A 15,753-nucleotide genomic window follows, 5' to 3' on the forward strand; every position below is an offset into this window, starting at 1 on the left:
GTCTGGACATTTCCCCCTATAAATAAATGCTCCAGTTTATCAGCTACTGTTAGAATATAGAAGACATTGCAAGTGAAGCAACAGTCCTTGCAAGTGAAGCAACAGTCCTCCACAATATCTGTTTATAGATAGGTTTTTTGCTTTCTGCACAAAATTTTCCACATATACTTGATGTTTGCATTGCTAACATGCTGGGTATATTTATTTGTTATAAAGCTTCTAGTCATAGGTCAAAGAGAATAAAATTTAGTCTTGTAGAAAACACTGTTCTATATTTACCAACACTGTTTTCCTTCCTTCTCTTTGTAACTTATAAAATTGAAGAGAGCTAGATGAGAGGAAGAGGGACAAATCAAGAAAGCTTGCTAACCCTAACCCTTAAAAATGAAACTAAAATTTGGAGGAATGACTTCACTAGAAGACTTTGTTTCTGAATTTCTTTCTAATCACTAATTTTGGTTGGTTTCCTCCTGTTCCCATTTGGATATTGATTACCTGCTGTTTTTCTTAACCAAGAAAAATCTTCAAGTATTTGTAATTGATCGAGTCCATGAGGGAGGTTGTTTTTCACATCAGACGAAAGGACCACATTGTTATAACAAACAGTATCAGGTGATTTGATGTATGTTCCCTAGGCTATCTGAATCATATTCCCATAGGTCCAGATCTTGTGTAGCCATGAATCATAAATCTTTGGGGTGGAAAGGCTGGGGGAATCGCTTATAATGATTTCTCAGTCATTATGTTATCCAGGATGTAAGAGAAATATTTGTTTTACATTCGAATGTCTTAGGTGTTTGGCTTGCATGCTTCCATGAATCTTGCTCATATCTCTTGCCATTGTTCTTCAGAATTTTGACCTCAGGCCACTTGAAAATATGTCATTCTTGATTTAACACAGAAAAGGATTTGGAATATAGGATTTAACGTACAAGACCAGGATTTGTAATACAAGTAGATGTACATGGAGCTATACCAGTCCTACCTTGGGGATTGTCAAGGTGAATGAATGAATTCTGCAAAATTGATAAATGTGAGGAGGGTTGGCATCCATACTCTTATCATACCAATTGCTGTCTTCAAATACTAGTCATACAATAGACAGAATGGTATATCACACACATTGGACTTAAGAAAACACCAAGTTTTAAATAAGCCATTGGTTAGAGAGGGAAGGAATATTCCAGTTAAGATTCCCTCTGTAAATAATCCTGCTGAGACCTGCCTGCAATGCTTACTACCTATTAGAAACAAAAGAGGAATGGAATGGATGAACCAGGCATGAACAGAAATCTTACATTGTCATGTTCTGGTTTTTTACTTTACCAGAAGTAAATTCTGGTCACTCTTGCCTCGAAGTGATTGTGTGAGTGATCAATATGCTTTGTACACAAACTGAGTAAAATGCAATGTCAGAATTATGGGTACATAAAAGCTAAGAAAATTGCAATTAATCTGCTGGATGTTGCATAATGCTCTGCAATAACTAACATTTGTTTTTGTTTCATTTTCTAAACATGCTCTTTGTTTTTCTCCATTAAATGAAATTGATTTTTTTCTGCAATATTTTAAACATCTGAAAAATAGTGTACTTTTTGTAAGTGAATAATGATAAACAAAAGTACAGTAAAATAAACTCACTTGCCAAATCAGCTTACAGGAATGATCCTTTTAGTATTTTAAATGAGTCAGTGGTATACAAATACAGACTCTTTCAATTGCTTGCATATACTGTATCTTTATTAAAACAGTTATAGATCAGTTACATTGCAATATGTGATGCAGCTTCATATGTATGCTTATAAAAGCATTATCTAAAGAGGTTGCAGTTCAATACAATTAAAGTTACGAAACCGAATCAAATAGAATGTGCAATTGCACTGAGGTTCCTTATATAAAGGGTTCAATGGATTTTTCTTAATAATAAGATCATTTTTTAAAATTCTTATTTGCACTAGATTACTAGGCCAAGCAGCTATAGCAAGAAATCTCACTTTGAAATTGAAGATGCTGATGAAGTTGACAAGATGGAAATCAGGTAAAATACTTTATATCAGGAGTCTCCAACCCCTGAGTTGTGGCCCACTACCGAGCTGTGGCCTTTTCAGAATTGGGCTGTGTAAGTGGCTGGCCAGAATGTACACACCCACAACTCAATTTGCACAAGCAGCAGGCTGATGAACACTTGCACTTTTGCACAGTGGCCTACCTCTTGCACAAGTTGAGCTGCGTGCATGCTCACCGGTCCATCACTCATGCAAGGGATGTGGGCACATGCCAGCCCGCCACTCGCATGGCCCAGTTCCCCTCTCCCCTTTTGGAGCAGGTTCACCGAGCGGCAAAGGTTAGGGACCTTCTGCATTATTGGTAAAATCAGCAATGAATGGAAGTAGCAGTGCCTTTCTATTCGTGACCTTTGCTTTTCCTCCTTGAACAGTTGGGGCATTTCTACACCAGTGTTTTATTCCCCTTTGAAACTGGTTCCCCCTCTTTTTTTACAGTACCATCTGTTGGGGAAGTTGAGTTTGCTTCTGGCTCTGTTCCAGTTTATTTGAAATAATTCAGTATTGGTATTTTTCTTCGAATCATGCAATTCTGAAGATAGCTTCTTGCATACCACCTTCCATCTCCTGATGCCAGTAATTATTCTCTTTTCCTGCACGCATTTAGAACTTACCACATCTAATCCATTCCCTGTTGTAATATTTAACCTCAGTCGCTATTAGGAAGTTGCCTGATTACTGCCAGTGTAATTTCACCTTAACAATTTACAGAAACTTTTAAATATAACAGAAAAGTGATCACAAAGAGGCTGAGAAGAAATTTTGGAAGGATTTCAGTGCCTTTTGAAAAAAAAAATTAAATCAAAGTTTCTTTGAATCATAGAAATGTCTGCATTTTTTTCCAAACAACCAAATAAATTCAAGCAAACACCATGTACAGAAAAATATGGTCAGAGGACACTAGCACTTTCTTTTCTTTTTGCATAAGAATAGGACTGGTGAGGTTTTGTTACTGCAATGATGGTGGTAGCTCAAAAGGTTTGTCTAACTCTAAACCTAACCCTGCTATAGGCTTGCTGCAAGTAACATTAGACCAGCTTCAAGATTATCAGTTGAGCAATGCTACATTTGGATACTTTGAAAACAGGATGACCCTCCTTTTAAAGCTCACTAGTGTGTCACATCAATTTAATATGAACTCATTGCTGCAAGAAACACGATCTTACAACCTGAGCTTCTAGATTTAAACAACAGGAAGAAATGGGAACAAATACACACAGACAAAACATTGTGTTGGGAACATGGAATACCTGAATCAATTTCTATATGTTTATCACATGGTGGAATCAGATTATTATTTCTTTAACGATCTTCTCGGTTGATAGAAACCAGCTTCAAGTCTTTCTACTGTGTCAACCTAAAATGAGTTAACATAGCAGTACTCTTCTGTTTGCTTCAGCTTGGTGTCAGGGTTCCAAGTAACACCCCCAACAAAAGAAGACCCCAAAGCTTGAGTTTCCTCAAAGTTCCATTTTATTAGAGATGTCATATTGGCACATCTGGGAAAACCCGAATCTGAAAGTTTCCAGGTTTTCCCCACCCAAAGGAGTGTTCACATCCCTGCCCAGCACCTACATGGTCCATCACATGATCCAATCAGGCACCATCCAAAACTGGAGATTCCTCCCAATCACCTCATCACAGGTGCAGGGCAAGATGGCCTTGACTCTCTGAGAAGAGAATGTTATTTTGACTATATATCACCCATATTCCATATAATCCCCACTCCCATTTTCCCACAGTGGAAAATGTGGCAGGCCTGAAGGCCCAAATGTAAAAGATGGCTTCCAGGTATGACATCTGGGCTTTAAAAACATCCTCTTTTGCCTTGGAGTTGGTTAGTTAATTAGTTAACTTTTAGTTTATATTTTTTGGAGAGGACGGAAATGAAAGTATTAAAGAGGAAGAGAAAGGGCTTTTTCTTCTGTCCTTCATTCTGTCTTTTACTCTTACAGAGTTGATCTTTGGAATGCAAGCAACTTGAAGTTTGGAGATGAATTTCTGGGAGAGTTGAGGCTGCCACTCAAATTTCTTCGACAGTCTAGCTGTTATGAAGCATGGTACTTTATTTTATTAAACTATTTTGCTCTTTATTTTTATTTCTTTATAAGTTGTTTCAGAACAATTTTGCTACCTGTCATAATTGATTTCTTATCTAATGTATTTTAAAAAAAATCCTTCTCCTACCTGCCCAATCTAGTTTAAGGCAGAAATACATGTCATCACAACCATAATGTGTTTAGCCACATAAAAATGAAAAGACATGAAGAAAGATTTATAGACTCTTTCATAATACTGGGAAGAAAGGCCACCTATATGCAATACAATCTATATATAATTTTAGAAGCTGTTTCATGTTTCTCTCCTTTGTTAGGTATTTCCTGCAGCCCAGAGTTAATGGCAACAAAACACTGAAACCTGATGACCTAGGTTCTTTGCGGTTAAATGTGGTTTACACAGAAGACCATGTTTTTCTTCCAGAGCATTACAACCCCCTTAGAGACCTCTTATTAAAGTCTGCAGATGTTGAGGTAATTTTTCCATTCTTCTCATATTTATCATTTTACAATAAACGGTCTGGTGTCCTCAAGCTCTCTGCAAACATGGCTCCTTGCTAATTAACAAATTATAAGATAAATTAGATGCTGAAATATGCATTTTCTGCCTCCCCTGGAGCAAATGTCCAGGAAATGATCTTGTTTATGATGACTGTGTCCCCAAAATAATTTGGCTGTGGGAAGCCAACAGTTTTGACCAGGATCATTTTTAATCTCTGGATTCCTATACTTAGTAGCAATAAGAAGTTAGTGATTTTATCTCTGCATTGTAATTGTTCCTTGAGTAGGGCCTAGAAGGGAACATCCGATAACTTTCTATTTTCCCTTTCCTGTTAGTATCTCATCTCTATTCCACCTGCTTCTGTATTCCGTCTGTAAACTGTGGGAAAATAATAATCTCCCCAACTTTCTCCAATAGCTTATCCATTGGCTCATCAGTAGGCCATTGATATCCTGCATGAAGGACTTCACTGCAGTAATTTTTTTGTTGCTAGTCTATTAATCAACTGATTAGTAAGCTAGTAGAAACTATGGGAGGAAGGAAGCACATCATACAGATAACTTCTAAAGATAGCTGGTTGGCTACAACTGGATTAGGATCAGCTACTGCAGGGGTGTCAAACTCACGGCCCGTGGGCCGGATGCATCATGCACTGGCCACTCCCACCCCCATTTTAGCGAAGAGGGAAAAGTCACAATACATCATATGACGACAATGCGACATCGCACATTTGACACCCTTGAGCTACTGTCTTGATAAATTGGTAATCCTTGACTTAATGCAGCAATTTTCAAACAGTGGTTATAGAATACTGGCTGTTTGCAGAGATCTCTCAGGTAGTCAGCTGAAATCTACCCACATGTATTGTAAGTCAGCTGGTATGACAAAATACATCAGTGGCAAAATAAACAGGGTAGACTGCTACTCCTCCTTTTCTTTGCTATGTAAATCTGTGATCTCAACACAAGCAACTAAAAAAAATGCTAATCGATATCTAAAACTGGGATTTCATTTATTTTCAAGCAAGTTCTTAGGACTAAGAGACTTTTACCCAAGAACATTCTTGATCAAATTCATGTTATGATTTGTTATTATTGCATGTGAACAAAAATAATTCAAGGGGTAAATAAATACTGAATTGTGGATTAAACTTTTGGTTAAAAAAAATAGCTGAAATATCTTTAGAAAAATTAAGAGGAAATAGAAAAGACCAAAATACAACTATGGTCATTAACTTATTTGTCAAAAAACATAATTCCCATTGTAGAAAAAGCATTAGGAGTTTTTCTCCTGTTTTCAGTGGGCGGACTCCACATTTTTATGAACATTAATTTAGTGACTGACAATTGCAGAAACTTTGAGAAAAATTGACTTAGTGCAGCACTGCGTAACATACAAGCTACATGCGGCCTGTTAGGTAGAGTTGTATTTCTGTATCAGAAACTAGTTTTTTGTTTTAACATTCAAGTAGCCTTTTGTCAAGTCTACTTAGCATTCTTGCTATACTTTGAGAAAATACAACTGCATAGCTTCTCCTGATTTGGCCATTTCTTCGGGAGGTCAAGGGTCAATGCTTCCTTTGTATTCTTCTTAAGGAGCCAGGTTTCTCCTGTAATCTTTTGAGTGACTTGTCCCCATGATCTCTAAATCTCTATAAAATCTCTTCTAGCTCTCAGCTTTCTTTCATGAAATATTAATTTCCTTTCCTCCAGAAGAGTGCAGTGTAAATATCATATTGACATATTGTAGCAACTTTGTCAAAAAATACCAGAGACTGGGATAACTTATTCCATTAAACATTTATTTTTATCAGTTTATTGCAAAACCAATGGTTACACATAATGTTAATTTGTGCATTATGGCTTAATATAGCATCTCAACAACTCAAAGTCTTTTCCTCTCACAAATCCAAACAGGGATAAAATAAGGAAAAAAATGTAGTTATAGATAGCATGTCTTAAATTGATAAGTGCCCAAAATACAAGTTTTCTTTTGTAATTCCACTTAACTAAAAGCTGACATTTAATGAAAGAAATATGATAGATATACATACATACAATTCGACCTCAATACATTGTGTCATAGGTTTCTATGTAAATGGACACTGCTCTTAAGAAATTGGCAGTTCATTTAAAAATTATTTCAGGGATGCCTCCATTTAAACTTTTTTGCTTTTCTCTGTTTAGCCTGTTTCAGCATCAACTGCCCATATACTGGGTGAAGTCTGCAGGGAAAAACAGGAGGCAGCCATACCTCTGGTTCGACTCTTCCTCCACTATGGCAAAATTGTGCCTTTCATTAGTGCAATTGCAAATGCAGAAATAAAAAGGACTCAGTAAGTACAATAAAGCCTGTATTGTAAAAAGAGGTACCGAGTAGCAAATGATGATTTGGGGTGGGGGGGTGGGGGGGTGTCATACATAAGGACAAATGGGCCTTTGATTTTCCACATTCATTTATTGATAAGGACTCCACAGCAAGTATTTTCAGCATCAAAAAGTTGTGATTGAGGTTAATAAAGACAGGAACAGAATTGCGTCATCTAAACATTTGGCTGATGAATGGTTTAAAGATGAGGATGTTTTTTTAAAGCAAGGTCAATATTTTCCCCTGAAGCTCCATAGCTAAATTCCTTATGCTATTTTTACCAACCAGTAGAATAGTTTTATAAGGAGAGTAGTAGTACAAAGATATCCTGGGAACTATTTTCTCCTAAAACTTAGCTAAGAGAGCACACAGAACAATAGTAGGATAGATCCCATTTCATTAAATACCTTGTAACTTGCCTCACATGTTTATTATAAGAAGAAATTCTGATACCATATACAATATCCATGGATTAAGGAAAGAATGCAAATCTGGTAGAGAAGGATTGGACCAAGCTGCAGCACTGCGTATTTCTTTGTTCTGCAGCCAGATTTGAAGCCTGGATAGCTCATTTATCTTCTACACTTACTTCACTACAGATTCAGTCTTACTGCTATGAATTATAGACTTATCAGCTTATAGACAGCTACTGCACTAAAATAATTAACCTGTTCAATTGCCTGCTTTTCTAGAAGAATCCTGGAGTTTGCTGACCAGACTTAACAGAAAAACAGCTACTCTAGTTTATTTTACTTATTTATTGTTTGCCCTGCCTTTCTATTCCAATAAGCCCTTACAATTGCTAATTTTAAAAACATGATACAGCTGATTAAAAACATAATGAATATAGGTAATCCCCGACTTACTACCACAATTGGGTCTAGAGTTTTATGATTCTTTTATGAAGGTTGTTAAGTGAATCATGGCAATTAAATGAATCATGTGGCTGTTAAGCAAATCCAGTTTCCCCCAATGACTTTGCTTATTGGAAGCCAGTTGGGAACGTTGTAAATGGAAGTCACATGACCCCAGGAGACGGCAACTTTTCTAAATACATGCTGGTTGCCAAGCCCTCAAATTCTGATCAGGTGACTGTGGGAATGCTGCAACGATTGTAAGTGTGAAGTATGGTTGTAAGTCACATTTTTCAGTTCCCTTGTAACGGTCTCTAAATGAATGGTTGTAAGTTGAAGACCATCTGTACTGTAATGTAATCATTGTAAGCCTGGCAAAGGAGCTTTTCCTTATGGATTTCTTCAATGCTGAGGGCCTGGAGAACACTCAGATTGCAAGGTGCCTTCCATTCCTTGAGTCTGAGCAAGCCACTGACAATGGGGACATTTCAAGAGGGTCTCTCCCGCAGATCTTAATGCCAGAGAGAGCAGCAAGGAGAGGAGTTCTGCACCACACGATTCTCTGATGCTCTGATGGGTGTTGTGCTAGAGATATGTGCAAACTACTATTCCGGTTTTTTTTAGGACCATGCCAATTCAGCTATTCCAGAAAAGATGTTTGTTTCAGTTGGATGTTTTGTGATACCCCAGATGTTATTTGGTTCCAATTTTATCTGGAACACCACACACTGGTACTAGTTCAAACAAGTCCACTAGTACAGGAATATAGGATGGCATAGAGAAGAAATGGAATGTTCCAGACATCTCTGAAATGTTTGTTGCTGATCGGTTTTTCTCATGCCTTGCAATACCAACTTTAAACTTTTTATGGAGATGCCAATGGGTTGGCTACCTAGGAGCAATCTGTGCCCAGCAAGTTATGGTATCCTTCCTTTGCAGCAGTCTGAGGCTGATAGCCATTATTGGTCTTCACACTATGATTAGTCCTTTTTAATGGGCCTCTAGATCAGGGGTGGATTCCTGCCAGTTCTAACCTCTTCTATAGAAGAGGTTCCACAAATCTACAGTGCTGTTTAGAACCTGTTCAAGCTCCCTCCCCCCGCCCGTCCGCACATCATCAAGATGAAGAGCGAGAGGAGGAATTCTGGGAGTTGAAGACCACAAGTCTTAAAGCTGTCAAGTTTGGACATCCCTGGGTTTTTTTCCCTAAAGGGTTAGGGGTGCAAGGGTCTTGTAACTTGACAGCTTTAAGACTTGTGTGCTCAGAGTTTCTGAGCCAACATTTTTGTTGCTAAGCAAGAGCGTTGTTAAGTGAGTTTCACCCCATTTTACAAGTTGGCCACACCCACGCAATCACATGGCTGGCAAGCCACTCCCACCCAGTCACATGGTCAGCAAGCCACTCCCACCCAGTCACATGGCTGGCAAGCCACTCCCACCCGGTCACATGGCCGGCAAGCCATTCCCACAAAGCAGGCCACACCTACAGAAGAGGTTCTAAAAAATGTTGAAACTCACCACTGCTTTAAATATACCTTATATTCCTGTATCTCCTGCAATTCTTTTATTAAAAGTTTATTATAAGAAGAATAAATGATTAACAAGATGTTTGCTTTCAGAGATCCAAACACCATTTTCAGAGGAAACTCATTAACCTCCAAGTGCATTGATGAAACCATGAAACTAGCAGGGAAGCATTATCTTCAAGTCACACTGAAGCCTATTATTGATGAGGTGAGCTCAACTTTATTAACAGAATGTGCAATATCTTTTTATGGTTGTGTGTTTGATCATCAACAATGTACCAAGTCAAGAACATATAAATAGTATGTTACAGAAGTAAACATTTGTTTCTAAAAAAGAATGCAATCTACATACAAAAGAAGCAATTGGTGTAAATAACTATTTTTAGATCCACAAAAAAATGTTTTTTTCTTAAATTTATGGAGATACTTGTTATCTCCATATTGCAGTTGTCTTGTCTTTTTTCCAATGACAGAAATAAGCAAACCACATATTTCCTTTAGTTGATTCAGCATTTTCCCGAGTTGATAATGTCATGGCTAGCCAGTAATCTATTCTATTTTTAAAAAACAGTAAAGTTTGCAAGACCATGTCATAGTCATATTTTGTCTTATTCAAAGCAATTAAATATTCTTTTGATAGCATATTCATAACATTGGAGTCCATTGGAATTAAGTGGCTAATAAATTTAAATATATAGAATAACTAACTAACTAAATATTATTTCAAAATGCTTGAGAAAATTTAAAAACTACAACTGCATTTCTTTTTGTAGACCATTTATTTCCAAATGATAACTTTTTCTCTACAGCCTAAATATTTGTCTCCTTCATTTTCCTTAATGATCATGTGCACCACATTAGCAATGTCAATAAACGCAGTTAAGACTGGAATTTACATTTTAGCCAGTATTGGAAATTAGATTTGCAATGGGTTTATAAACTTCTCACTCAGGGGAAAAATGGTTAGTCTCATTGGCAAAGGAAAAAAAATAAGAAGAAGAAATTGAACCCAAGAAAGAATATTGTTTTCAGATCATTTATTTCTATAAAACAACTGAGTAGGGCAAATTCTATTCGGAAATGGAGACATGTCAAATCCTATTGGTAAATAATCCATTACACTGATATCTATTATGTATTTTCTTTGTTATTTTTCACAGATCTGCCAGCTCCATAAACCTTGTGAAATTGATCCTGTAAAGTTGAAAGATGCTGAAAATTTGGAAAATAATAGGGTAGGTAGTTCAAGCGAGAAAATCAGTTTTTTACCTATGAAAATAATTACTCCTTGAAATGTGTTACCAACTGTAAACTAGGTGGGTCTTAAACCATTGTTTTCAATAGAAATGTAATTATGATGTGAGTTTGCTACTCCTCTCTGCAACAGATTAAGATTAAGGATGATACTGATTCCAATTTCCAGATGTTGAAAACTAGCACGTTTCATAAAGATTGTTTGTTATATTACCAGATTTCAACACAAAAAGAAAAAAAGAGAAAAAAGTAGTTTTTGATGTCAGGTAGGCATTTTTCCTGGCATGGAATCCCATCAGAGCCTCCATTTATTTCATCTTCTAGAACAAGGGTGTCAAACTCAATTTCATTGCGGGCCGCATCAGGGTTGTGTTTGACCTCAGAGGGGGGGTGAGCATGGCTGGGGCAGGCGTGGCCAGTTTGGCGTCATTTGTGCCAGGGGCACCTGTGGTGGCCCGTGGTACCTCTTCTAGAGAAAATGGGCTCCCGAGCTCCGTTTTCGACTGGGATGGCCTCCTGCAACCCTCTGCCAGTAAAAACAGAGTTTGGGAGGGCCGCTACCTGTATTAGTGTAAGATGGTTTAATACAATATAATTACTAATATAATGGCATTGCTTATAATAATCAAATTCTATTAATATGAAAATTAATTAAAATGTACCTTGTTCAATGTTTTAAAGGTCTGAAATTATTTTGCAATTAATGTTTTATGTTCTTTATTTTCATTTTAGGAAAATCTTAGGCAGTATGTAGATCGAATTTTCACAGTTATTACAAAATCTGGGGTCAGTTGCCCTACAGTGATGTGTGACATCTTTTTTTCATTGAGGGAATCAGCAGCTATACGTTTCCAAGGTAATATAGAACTTAAAATCTTTTTTGCTCCCCCATTTAAACTAATTGGAACATTCTCTATTGTACATTCTTGTGAAGCCATTTTACTACATAGCAATAGCATTTAGAGTTATATACCACTCCACAGTGTTTTTAAAGCCATCTCTAAACAGTTTACTGAGGTAGCATATTGCTCCCAACAATTTGGGTCCTCATTTTACTGACCTCGGAAGGATGAAATGCTGAGTCAACTTTGAGCCTGGTGAAATTCCAACTGCCAAATTGCAAGCAGCTGGCAGTCAGCAGAAGTAGCCTGCAATGCTTCATTCTAACCACTGTGCCACCACAACTCTTTTTTTTATATTATTTTTTTTTTTGAATAAACACAAACACCTTAAAATCATCTTCCATTACAAATTGTAGAAAGTGTGTCAATTGGTTACAAAGAACTTTCGTGCATCTCTTCCACAGTCATCACCTATGATTCATGTCAAGTTATATATTTTACATCAAATATATTTATATATATTGCTATCATCATACCTCATCCTTCATATGACTATAGTTGTTTTAACGTCCTTTTATAACAAACATTCCAAAATTTAAAAGAAAACCACATAATGGCATTCCCTTATCTATTTTCAATCCAGCTACATTATATTTATATAACACATTCAAAATAAAAATTAATTATGTTTAATAACAAAAATTTTAGACCTCTTTTCTTAATCATTGTTTACAATTTATATCCAATTTTCCTTTTATCATGTCAATACAAATTATTACATCATTATCATTCTCAGTCATTTATTTAACAATAGTTTGTCTAAGTTTAACTTACTTTCCCCCCTTTTTTCACCATTTAAAATTTATACCAAATTTCCTCTTATCAAACCAATTCATATGTATACATTGTTATCATTATCAATTATTTATCTAACTTTATCCATTATCACTACATTTTTAACATAATGCTCTAATTTTAACTAAATTTAACTAGTGTTTTATTATTAATTTTCATATCTCAACCTGTGTCTTTCCAGTAATAGTGTAGTCCTATTTCTTTTGCCATTTGTGGAATTAGTCTTCTGGTTATTTCCTTAATTAAATTTTTTTGGACTTCTCTTCGCAACTGGTTGCTTCTTACATATCTTGTAAAATCTCGAAACCCTCCATCAGCTTCTTTAATCAGTTTATCTTTGGTTATCAGTAGTGTTTTTATCAAAGTTTCTCTCCTTAAGTGCATCAATTCTTCTCTTTCTTCTTCTTCTGTACTTTAAAATTTGGAATAAAGCACCTTTCCATCTATCTTCCCTTTCCTTGTTCCACTCTTTCTATCTCCAACCACACTTAGTTCACTGTCAATATCCATATTATCTTGCCTCTTTGTTCATTTTTCCCTTAGGTTTTTAGGACTCTAGCCTCCACTTTTTCCATTTGCTGGATATCTTCCATTTTTCCATCAGGTTTTACCACATTACAATTGATATTTTCAATATTTTCCCTTCTCTTCTCAATTCTCTCTGTGGTTTCTAATAATTTTTGAATTCCAAACATAATCTGTTGTAATGTTATGGTTTCTTTTTGATGTCATGCCATCCTTCCAATGAGTAAACACTGCCACTCTAGTTTAAAAACAAATCTTTGTTTTCACTTCTTTCCAGCTACCAACAAGCATCCAAAGAGCATCTGTGTAAACAACCCATGCTCTTCTCTATAAACAAGCTGAAGCCTTTGAAGTGCAAGGACAAAATTATCAAAGGGAAAAAAGAAAAAGCAATGTTTTCAGGTCTCAAACTCCAACCTCCAAGTAGCAGTGTAACTTCTTTTCCCTCTAAGATTACTACCCTCTTTGTATTCCTTTTATATCATCTTTATGTTTCAGGCTTAGAAGAAACAAAATTATTAAATGAAACAAAATAAAAAGAAAAAATCCATCCCAACCAGTATTGTAGAAATAAAGGAAAAGATTTAATCCATAGGTAAAAAAGAAATAGAAGAAGAAAATCCAGTACTTTCACTTTAAAAAATATAAAATGTTTACAAAACTTCCATCCATAGAAAAAAAAAATAAAGTAAAAAAAGATAACACACTGTCCAATAATGCTTAATTTCGCTGCTTATTTCCTTTTCTTTACCAGTTTAATTTAACTTCAATCTTTTTTGGGCAGTCTTTTATAAAAATAAGATTTCCTCACCAGATGGACACACTTTTTCTTTCCGCTTTCCTCCCATTGCGGAGCTGTCCCGACTTCAGCAGCTTGAGGCTGTGCTTATTGTCGCCGGCAAGAAGAGATTCTCTTGGATCAATCAGGGACTTTGTGGTGTCCCTGAGATCAGCAAGACGTACTCTTCCCTGTCACCGTCTCTTCGGGACGGTTTAAGTCCAAATGGACCGTCCAGTGTCAACTGCGATCTTGGAGCTCCGAGATTGCATGTCGTACCGTCACGTCAGCTCCTTTTCCCTCCCACCACAACTCTTTTATGTTCATGATATATGTGTTCATTTGTATAGACATCTTACTTGTGAGCTATACTAGTGTGTTTATACATCCTTATTTAGATAGTACGTTTTGTATAAAATTTAATGAGATTTATGGTCTATTTTATATTTGAAAGCTTAGAAATTAATTAGCAGAACAGTACCATCAGGGTCAAAATTAATATTCATATTCATACAGTAGAATCTCAACTTTATTACATATTTAATATTAGAATTAGTATTCATAATATTAGCAATAGCAATAGCACTTACACTTATATACCGCTCCATAGTGCTTTACACTCTTGGCTGTTTAAAATATCTGCATATTGCCCCCAACATTCTGGGTCCTCATCTTACCAATCTTGGAAGGATGAAGAAGACTGAGTGAACTTTGAGTCCCATTAGGGTGGAACTCCAGACTGTGGGCAGAGTTAGCCTGCAATACTGCATTCTAACCACTGCACCACCAGGTCTCCATAATGAAAAAGGGAAAGGTGAAAAAAGGTCTGGAAAAAGAAATTCAGGGAGCATACTGAACTTCGAATAAATATAACACTATTGGTAGATGACTATTGGTGTTCTCCTCATTTTCATCCTGATAACTGTGCACTTAGGGAAGTAAAAAAAAGTTCAGTGAACAAATAAGGTAAGTGAACAATATTAAAGATATCCCTGGAAGGAGTTTTATTAGGAACCAATCAAGGAGGAATAAATTTGTCCAAAGGTTGGACATGTTAGTATTGAACTACGTTATTGCTGGATATTTCTGCTCTACATGGGGCTGCCCTTGAAGTGCATCCGGCGACTGCAGTTAGTTCAGAATGCAGCCGCGCGAGTGATAGTGGGCGCACCGCGGTTCGCCCACATAACACCCATCCTCCGCGAGCTGCACTGGCTACCTGTTGATCTCCGGGTGCGCTTCAGAGTGCTGTTGACCACCTTTAAAGCCCTTCATGGTAGTGGATCTGAGTACTTGAGAGACCGCCTCCTGCCGATTACCTCCCTCCGACCGATAAGATCGCACAGACTGGGCCTCCTCCGAATCCCATCCGCCAGTCAATGTCGACTGGCAACTACACGGAGGAGAGCCTTTTCTGTTGCAGCTCCGACCCTGTGGAACGATCTCCCCGTCGAGATACGCACCCTCACCACCGTCCAGGCCTTCCGCGCAGCCCTCAAGACCTGGCTCTCCCAACAGGCCTGGGGATGAGTCTCTAATTTGCCCCACCCGAGTGTTGAATGTTGAATGCAAGTTGTGTTTTTATTACTTTATTTTGTTTGTATATTGTTTATTCTGATTTGCACCCCCTCCCTGGTGATTGTAAGCCGCCCTGAGTCCCCTCAGGGAAAAGGGCGGCCTATAAACCCAAATAAAATGAAAATGAAATGAAATGAAATAAAATTTGGTGACAGAAGCTTAATAGTTGTCAGGATGGCACTTTGAATGGAAGGCTTATAAAATTTTATAGTTTTAAAAGTTTAATAGTTTTATAGTTCTTATGCTCATCAGTGACCCAAATAAATAAACATTAACAACAATTGCCTTCCACTTAGGCAATTTGGCAGCTATTGAGAGAGAGGTGATGACTAAGTTCAAGAGAATATAAAAGCCCTCAAAGATATTACTAGCATTGTAAATTCTAAACTGAATGTAGCTGAAAAAATTAAGTCAGCTGAAAGATTGTGGGAAGTCAGTAGATACATGTGTAATTGCTTTATAATTGTTTCCAGATTATTACGGGGAATTCAGAAATCATCTCATAATCACACTGAAACTGAAATATACCTGATATGTCTTTAAGCTCCTGTT

General features: G+C 36.8%; 1 protein-coding gene across 1 annotated transcript in view; it reads left to right on the forward strand.

Annotated features, from left to right (window-relative positions):
* Positions 1 to 15,753, forward strand: part of RASA3 (RAS p21 protein activator 3) — a 133,506-nt gene that overhangs the window by 104,628 nt on the left and 13,125 nt on the right. Inside the window, exons 8-14 of the mRNA XM_032226728.1 lie at positions 1,959 to 2,038; positions 4,019 to 4,123; positions 4,438 to 4,594; positions 6,809 to 6,957; positions 9,463 to 9,577; positions 10,530 to 10,604; positions 11,356 to 11,479. Coding sequence (XP_032082619.1) covers positions 1,959 to 2,038; positions 4,019 to 4,123; positions 4,438 to 4,594; positions 6,809 to 6,957; positions 9,463 to 9,577; positions 10,530 to 10,604; positions 11,356 to 11,479 — 805 coding nt within the window. The remainder of the gene's footprint in view (positions 1 to 1,958; positions 2,039 to 4,018; positions 4,124 to 4,437; positions 4,595 to 6,808; positions 6,958 to 9,462; positions 9,578 to 10,529; positions 10,605 to 11,355; positions 11,480 to 15,753) is intronic.

This window comes from Thamnophis elegans, chromosome 11 (assembly GCF_009769535.1).
Source record: "Thamnophis elegans isolate rThaEle1 chromosome 11, rThaEle1.pri, whole genome shotgun sequence".
NCBI classification, from domain to species: domain Eukaryota; kingdom Metazoa; phylum Chordata; class Lepidosauria; order Squamata; family Colubridae; genus Thamnophis; species Thamnophis elegans.